Source organism: Salmo salar, chromosome ssa04 (assembly GCF_905237065.1).
Source record: "Salmo salar chromosome ssa04, Ssal_v3.1, whole genome shotgun sequence".
NCBI lineage: Eukaryota > Metazoa > Chordata > Actinopteri > Salmoniformes > Salmonidae > Salmo > Salmo salar.
This window is the reverse complement of record NC_059445.1, coordinates 39,936,914-39,946,030: the sequence shown is the minus strand read 5'-3', so window position 1 is coordinate 39,946,030 and position 9,117 is coordinate 39,936,914. Positions and strand designations below refer to the sequence as shown.

At 41.8% G+C, this 9,117-nt stretch overlaps 1 protein-coding gene across 1 annotated transcript; it reads left to right on the top strand.

Annotated features, from left to right (window-relative positions):
- Positions 1-1,019: 1,019 nt before the first annotated feature.
- LOC106603042 (UDP-glucose 6-dehydrogenase) lies at positions 1,020-8,788 on the top strand. Its single transcript, XM_014196170.2, has 12 exons — positions 1,020-1,206; positions 2,405-2,571; positions 2,785-2,886; positions 3,069-3,269; positions 3,359-3,556; positions 3,705-3,852; positions 4,016-4,110; positions 4,265-4,395; positions 4,504-4,646; positions 7,968-8,059; positions 8,238-8,348; positions 8,584-8,788. The coding sequence occupies exons 2-12, from the start codon at positions 2,410-2,412 to the stop codon at positions 8,686-8,688; spliced, it is 1,488 nt and encodes a 495-aa protein (XP_014051645.1). The 5' UTR covers positions 1,020-1,206; positions 2,405-2,409; the 3' UTR covers positions 8,689-8,788.
- Positions 8,789-9,117: the final 329 nt, after the last annotated feature.

Below are 9,117 nucleotides of genomic sequence, written 5' to 3'. Positions count from 1 at the left end.
CCGTGATGTTGAGGGGGGACGGACTAGTGAAAGGGACCAAAATGACCCTGCACTGTAATACGTCAGCAATGAGTGTCTTATACTTTCCTCATTGAACAGCACTAATCAGCACTGTTTATTAGCCAACTACTACCGTAATGTGTACGGAATGAGAGACTACAATAGGGCTGTGACACAATTCCCTTGGCTTTAAATAACACATTTCTGTCTCCTGCTGTAACCAGCACAATGACTGTTTTCTTTCCACCCAGCTGAGTTACTCTCTCCAGAGATTAATATATCTATAATAACAAGGGGGACACTCCCTCAGCTGTGGTCGGTGAATGTCTGGTCTCAAATTGAGCTGGATTTTGCCTCATGCTTTCCATGCACATGGGTGACTGGACCTGGGTGGGAGTTTACTATTAAATCATTACCATGTGTGGATTTCTTTCTGTTACAAATCCCACTGTCTATATTTCTATCTTGTTTACCATTCATACATCCATGTGATGTAATTGTATATTATCAGACTACTAGATTGTCAAATACCCTCCCTCTCACCATTACCTCTCCCAGACATCGTCAAATTCCTTCTCCTATTGTTCTATTTTGCTCAGTGTCATGTTTCGTTCCCAAGGTTTATAAATCTTACATAATGTGAAAGAACGCGGGTTCATTACATTTGTAAGTCGCTCTGGATAAGAGCGTCTGCTAAATGACTAAAATGTAAATGTATATTTGGAAATGTTTGTCACTCCCGTGTACTATAGATGATAGTCTGTACTTACTTAACCTACATAAATTGGTTGGATCTCAAAGGACTAAATTCTAACATCCCTGCGTTCCATAACACTTTTCAGCCACACAATGTCACACCCATGTAATAACCCTGTAATAAGTTGTCTAATATGAATTTCTGTAACTTTGTGCCATAGACGGAATGGTTGTGTCCTCTTGAATAAGCCCCTTTCTGGTAAGCATCAGGGGGGAGGTGATGTCAAAGGATTGTGAAAGCCTGCCCCCTGTCTGAGATTTAGATATAAGTTTCACCGTGGCACTAAGCGTTTCAAACTCACCACTGGAGCAAGGTTCTACACATCGGACTATCATCACCACAGATCAGCAACCAACCCCCTGGGATAAAATAATACCGTTTCGGTTTTACGGGGTTGAGAGTCTCTGAAATATTTGTATTCGGTTCAGCTGCGCACTCATCAACTGCTGGTAAGTGTCCCGTCTGTTTTGTGCTTAGCGGGTGCTATAAGTTATCGTTAGCTAGCTAAATTGGTTTTGCAACACATATTGATCATCGACTGGATGTTGCTACATTCATGTAAAGGACGGGTCTGGATAAATTCTAGGTGGCTGGTGTACAGGAGCTAGTTAGCAAGAGATACCACTAGCGCTAGGTAGCTAGCTAGTAATATAACATCGAAGTAGTGGCTCCAATTGGAAACGTGTGGCAAGTTTTATATTAAAACCTAACGTTACAGTCCAACATCATCACACTTGGAAACGTTCCTTACTGGCCACAAAATGGTTTCTGATTGTGAAATGTAGTTTTATTCACTGAATAATTTTCAATGGTTTCTTTTGGTCCTTCTGTACAGATCTCTTAGGCTCACTTAACACGTACAACTGGCAGACATATGCCCTTTATAAGTAGTAAATAGTACATCACAGAAATGTATCACAGTACAATAACTAGCTATTCTAACCAGACCAAAGTAAAGTATCTTTACATTGGAGGGATGATTAATATCGTTTTTTTGTCCTTTCTGGGGTAAAAGTTAGGAATAATGTGGCTTTTGTATCTAGGGGCCAGTTTTGTGTGTGTGTGTGTGTGTGTGTGTGTGTGTGTCCCAGGAAGTTCCATCTGACCACACTGCACATAGAGCCCTCTCTGTGATCTAGAGAGCGTGGCAGAATGGGTGGAGTGAGGTGCAAACTGGCCAAATAGAGGTGGTTTGATTTGCTCCACAGAATTTTCCTTTTAACTGTATTCCATTGATACCCACTGGGGAATCCAAGTGGAAATCTTGTAGCTATTGCCATGGCATATTAAGATTTTGCATTGGAATCATTTTTTGTTAGAACACATTTTTTGTTTCGACCAATTCAATATTGTATTTCAAATAGTACAGCACATAAACCCAACGTTTTTTTTTGCCCTTGAGTCTTTGTCAATGATGTGCAGGATACCAGACATTATTGGGAAAGGACAAACTCAAAGGCTTGACTGAAACCATCGGTTGATGTGTTGGTTAGAATCATTTTTTCTTTTAATGTTTTATTCTTAGCCCAACTGTGTATTTGCTTAGATCCTGTTAAATGGAAAAGTAGGAAAAATAGCTATTCTATCACAAAAAAAGAGTATTTGAGACCCCTGTCTTAAGTGCTTGTATTTTCTTTCTTTTGAGAGGGAGAATGGTGGAGGTGAGGAAGATCTGTTGTATTGGGGCTGGCTACGTGGGCGGTCCCACCTGCAGCGTGATAGCCCAAATGTGCCCCGAGGTGACGGTTACCGTGGTGGACGTGAACGAGGATCGCATCCGTGCCTGGAATTCTGATAGCCTTCCCATCTTTGAGGTGAGTGTGAGACGATATTAATACAAGAAACTAACATCAACTGCAGGAAATGACGTAAAACGATTACACATTCATGTCCCAAGTTTCTCACAGAACTGGGCTAACTTGTGTTGGGTCTTTCCAATAAGTCATTCATTTTGGCCACTTGACTTTTGAGCTCCGATTTACACTTTTGACACTTGTGCTCTAACAACATCTCTCCTTTCTTTCTAGCCTGGACTCCAGGAAGTGGTGGACTCATGCCGCGGGGTCAACCTTTTCTTCTCCACAGACATTGATGAGGCCATAAAAAATGCAGACCTGGTTTTCATATCTGTAAATACATTTTTTTTTCAACACTTTCCCTTCTTTTAATGTCAATGGCTTTCACACAATTTCCTTGAAAGCATTGTTAAGACGAATGGGACTCAGTTTGGCTTTCTTTAATGGTAAGATACAGTGACTGAGATAGATCTATGATTGAATCCACCTTAAACATCTCCCCCTTCCTTTGCCAGGTCAATACGCCTACCAAGACATTTGGGATTGGTAAGGGTCGAGCAGCGGACCTAAAGTACATAGAAGCATGTGCCCGGCGCATTGCTGATGTGTCCATCGGGTGTAAGATTGTTGTAGAGAAAAGCACAGTTCCTGTACGTGCTGCTGAGAGCATCCGCCGCATCTTCAACGCCAACACCAAGAGTAGCTTCAACTTTCAGGTGATTGCAGGGGACAGTGTATCAAACGCCTAAATTCATCGGTCTGCCATGTCATCAGGTCTTATAAGTATGATCTTGTTCTCCTGCAGGTCCTCTCAAACCCAGAGTTTCTTGCTGAGGGAACAGCCATCACAGATCTGAAGAATCCAGACAGGGTATTGATTGGAGGGGATGAGACCCCTGAGGGCCAACATGCTATTGAGGCCCTGCGGAGCATCTATGAGCACTGGGTCCCCAAGAGCAAGATTATCACCACCAACACCTGGTCCTCTGAGCTCTCCAAGCTGGTATTAATACCATTTTATGTCCGTCTGTTATATCAGTACAATCTCAGCTTAGCAGCATTACGATCTCAGACACCTCCTCCTGTGATGTTTCCTGCCTTTATTCATTTGCTCACTTCTATCCTTGTTTTTTCCTTTTCCGTGTTTACAGGCAGCCAATGCCTTTCTGGCCCAACGTATCAGTAGCATCAACTCCATCAGTGCCCTGTGCGAGGTAACTGGCGCAGATGTAGAGGAGGTGGCACATGCCATCGGGACAGACCAGAGAATAGGCAGTTGCTTCCTGAAGGCCAGCGTGGGTGAGTGAGAGGGAAGCAAAGCTGGAATGGTTGACTTGTGGGCCAGTATTAGTTGATGGTCGGATGAGACGATTAGATGACTGAGGGATTGGGTTTCAGTTATGAACTACTGGGAATTGAGTGGGTGAGTTTAGTCATGATACAATCTGTGTTTGTTTCACAGGATTTGGTGGCAGCTGTTTCCAGAAGGATGTCCTCAATCTTGTGTACCTATGCGAGGTGCTAAACCTACCCGAGGTTGCAAGATACTGGCAACAGGTGTGCTTCTTTTTTCATCAACTCAAAGTAGTGCAATACAGAACTTCTCATTTCAAAATAAATTCCTGTAATTGTCTCTCGCAAACACTGTATTACAGTCAGTAAAATATCACAATGGCAAAAATGTGGAACATCTAAATGTTGTCTCTCCCAGGTTATAGAGATAAACGATTACCAGCGAAAACGATTCTCTTCGCGGATAATCAGCTGCCTCTTCAACACAGTGACGGACAAGAAGATAGCCTTGCTAGGTTTCGCTTTCAAGAAAAACACAGGCGATACAAGGTATGGAGGGGCATTTAAAACCTTTCTCTGCTTACATCCAACGTTCTCAGAGCACATTTTTTTCTGCTTCCCCCTCCAAGGCTATCCTTGTGTGTATTTTGTTTTCAGGGAATCCTCTAGTATCTACATCAGTCGTTACCTGCTGGAGGAGGGAGCCTGTCTACACATCTATGACCCCAAGGTTAAAGCGCAGCAGATCATGCACGACCTGACTCAGCCCACACCCTCAGAAAGACATGACCCCGCCACAGGTAGCCACAGTATTCTGTGATCTTTGTGTAAATTTAATAGTATAGTAAATCAATAAGCAGATTCTAACATTAGGGTAATTCCATGACAGCATGGCCCCAAAAATATTTTTGGGCATCTCAGATTGTTCTGGCAATTCTCACATAGAAACTTAATTGGGATGAAGGATGTTTGATATGCCTTTTACAGTTGTAACACAAACCATATTTTTTTAAATCACGATAAAGTGGCCATTTTAGGCCCTTTTTATACCTACAGTGCCTTCAGAAAGTATTCATACCCCTTGACCTGTTCCACATTTTGTTGTTACAGCCTGAATTCAAATTGGATTAAATATGTATTTTTTTCTCACCCATCTACACGCACTACCCCATAATGACAAAGTGAAAACATGTTCTTAGACATTTCTGCAAATGTATTGAAAATGAAATACAGAAATATCTAATTTACATAAGTCTTCACACCCCTGGGTCAATACTTTGTAGAAGCATCGTTGGCAGCGTTTACAGCTGTGAGTCTTTTTGGGTAAGACTGGGTAAAACTGGATTGTACAGTATTTTCCCATTATTCTTTAAAAAAAAATATTCAAGCTCTGTTAAGTTGATTGTTGATCATTGCTAGACAGCGATTTTCAAGTCATGTATAGATTTTCAAGCCGATTTAAGTAAAAACTGTAACTAGGCCCTTTAACGTTGTCTTGGTAAGCAACTCTAAGTGTAGATTTGGCCATGTGTTTTAGGTTATTGTCCTGCTGAAAGGTGAATTAGTCTCCCAGTGTTTGTTAGAAAGCAGACTGAACCAGGTTTTCCTCTTGGATTTTGACTGTGCTTAGCTTTATTCCATTCATTTTTATCCTAAAAAACGTCCTTGCCGATAACAAGCATACCCATAACATGATGCAGCCTCAACCATGCTTGAAAATATGAAGAGTGGTACTACTCAGTGATGTGTTGGATTTGCCCCAAACATCAAATCAAATCAAATGTATTCATATAGCCCTTCGTACATCAGCTGATATCTCAAAGTGCTGTACAGAAACCCAGCCTAAAACCCCAAACAGCAAGCAAAGCATGTGAAAGAAGCACGGTGGCTAGGAAAAACTCCCTAGGAAAAACTCCCTAGAAAGGCCAAAAACCTAGGAAGAAACCTAGAGAGGAACCAGGCTATGAGGGGTGGCCAGTCCTCTTCTGGCTGTGCAGGGTGGATATTATAACAGAACATGGTCAAGATGTTAAAATGTTCATAAATGACCAGCATGGTCAAATAATAATAATCATAGTAGTTGTCGAGGGTGCAACAAGCACGTCCGGTGAACAGGTCAGGGTTCCATAGCCGCAGGCAGAACAGTTGAAACTGGAGCAGCAGCACGGCCAGGTGGACTGGGGACAGCAAGGAGTCATCATACCAGGTAGTCCTGAGGCATGGTCCTAGGGCTCAGGTCCTCCGAGAGAAAGACAGAAAGAGAGAATTAGAGAGAGCATATTTAAAATCACACAGGACACCGGATAAGACAAGAGAAATAGTCCAGATGTAACAGACTGACCCTAGCCCCCTGACACATAAACTACTGCAGCATAAATACTGGAGGCTGAGACAGGAGGGATCAGAAGACACTGTGGCCCCATCCGATGATACCCCCGGACAGGGCCAAACAGGCAGGATATAACCCCACCCACTTTGCCAAAGCACAGCCCCCACACCACTAGAGGGATGTCTCCAACCACCAACTTACCGTCCTAAGACAAGGCCGAGTATAGCCCACAACGATCACCGCCATGGCACAACCCAAGGGGGGTTGTACTCTCTCGCTTTGTACTCTCTTGGTGATTTGCTGAATGTGCAATCCTACATGAGTGCTGTGATTGGTTAATGACCTATAATATCAATGTATATGTATTTTTTATTTAACCTTTAATTTAATTAGGCAAGTCAGTAAAGAACAAATTCTTATTTACAACAATGGCCTAGGAACAGTGGGTTAACTGCCTTGTTCAGGGGCAGAATGACATATTTTTACCTTGTCAACTCGGGGATTCGATCCAGCAACCTTTTGGTTACTGGCCCAATGCTCTAACCACTAGCCTACCTATAAAATGTATAATTTCTTTTAAAAGTAGCTGAGTGCCAATTCTGGAAATGTGATGTGTTTTGAAGAATATATTGTTCCAACTTCCAAACAATGTCTAAAAAATAAACAAAATCAAGAAGGGTACTTTTGAGATATTAATAATAATATTTTTTTATGTTGAACACATTTGTGAATGTTTTTTTTTTTTGCACACTATAAGGAGCATAATGACACAAATGTTGGCTTTACCATGTACAGTTCACGGATCATAGGGTCTCACAGGAGGCAAGTATAGGTCTAGAAAGGGCCTAAAATGGCCACTTTCATTGTGATTTTCTCAAAAATGGTTTCTGATATAAATGTAAAAAGCATGTTAAACATACTTCTTCCCAATTACGTTCTTATGTCCCCCTGAGAATTGACAGAACAATCTGTGATACCCCCCCCCAAAAAAAAAAAATGTTTCGGGGGGGGCTATGCTGGTGTGGGCATTTTTCCTTTGCCAAGATAATCCATCCACCTGACAGGTGTGGCATATCAAGAAGCTGATTAAACAGCATGCTCATTACACAGGTGCACCTTGTGCTGGGGACAATAAATGGCCACTCTAAAATGTGCAGTTTTGTCACACAACACAATGCCACAGATCTCTGCAGTTTTGAGGGAGTGTGCAATTTCGCATGATGACTGCGAGAATTTCCAGCAGAGCTGTTGCCAGAGAATTTAATGTTAATTTCTCTACCATAAGCCACCTCCAACGTCATTTTAGAGAATTTGACAGTACATCCAACTGGCCTCACAACCGCAGACCACGTGTAACCACGCCAGCCCGGGACATCCATATCCGGCTAATTCACCTGTGGGATCGTCTGTAATGAAGCCCTTTTGTGGGGAGAAACTCATTCTGATTGGCCGGGCCAAGTGGGTGGGCCTATGCCCTCCCAGCCATAGCTGCACCCCAGCCCAGTCATGTGAAATCAATAGATTAGGGTCTAATGAATTTATTTAAATTGACTGATTTCCTTATATGAACTGTAACTCAGTAAAATCTTTGAATTTTTACATTTATATTTTTGTTCAGTATAAGTTTATTGAATACATGTTGATATTTCAATGTTGGTTGCCATACATAACTGGGGACTTATTTTGCTCATTCTAATGAGATGGGATGAATGTTTGTTATATAACCGATTGAAAAAAGTTGATTTATATTTATCTGCATGAAGTCAACTTGGTTTATACTCTCTCGTCCTAGTTTCTCGTCTAGTCACCATCGTCACCGACCCGTACAAGGCTTGTGAGAACGCCCATGCAATTGTCATCTGCACAGAGTGGGATATGTTCACGGTGTGTATTTTAATTTTTTAAGCTTGTCACTCATCAATTACTGACATCAAATGGCAAGGAGATGACTGACCACAGATATTTTGGTGGCAATGATAATTACATACGTAGTTGCATTGGACTGTACATGGATTAAAGGTAGCTCTCAATGTAAACCATAGAGTCCATATTTGTACTGCAGGAGCTGGACTATGAGAAGATCTATAAAGCCATGCTGAAACCTGCCTTCATCTTTGACGGTAGAAGGATCTTGGACAGCTTGCACGACCAACTCCAGCATATCGGCTTCCAGGCAAGTGACCACAACCACAGTAACGCAGTAAACACTATCTAGGAATCTGATGAGGTAATGGCTTTAATATGAAAACACCCTAGGCACAAACAAAGGAGTTGTTTTTGCTTTTGGAAGGCTGCACTGACAAAAAGCCAAAAGATCCATTTGCAGCAGCTCCTCTAATTAATATTTGAGAAATGTCGAGTAATGGACAGTCCAGTAGTTTCCAAAGTAATTGTTATTTTTTTTCCAGGTGGAGACTATTGGGAAAAGAGTTAACCAGAGGATCCACTTCACTGCCATTGAGGACAAGTCAGAAATAGACCAACAGCAACCATTGAAGAAGATCAAACTATGAAGTGTGCTTTTGGGACAGCAGTGAAAGAGCCAGCTCAGTGCAGTAATATATTAAACCAAGTTATAATTTTTTATGTAATATTAAATCAGTGGGATGGCTAGGCGGTATACCGTATTTTACTATATACACACCAGTATTGATGCACGGACCGGTTATTTGATCGAATAGAAGTTTCGTAATGGTTAGGTTGTTACGAATGCACTGATATAAGTGGACGCACGTTCCATTTTGGAAACGTTTTAGCATGGACATTGCCTTTGAGGGCCTTTCCCCCATTTTAAAGTAGTCAGGGATCCCCTATGAGTTGGGAGCAATCAGCCAATGAAGAAGATCATTGACTACTTTAAAATAAAGAGAGCCTCAATGGCATTGCCCTCGCTGTCACAGATACTATAATGAACAGATAAAATGATGAGTCCTATCCATCTC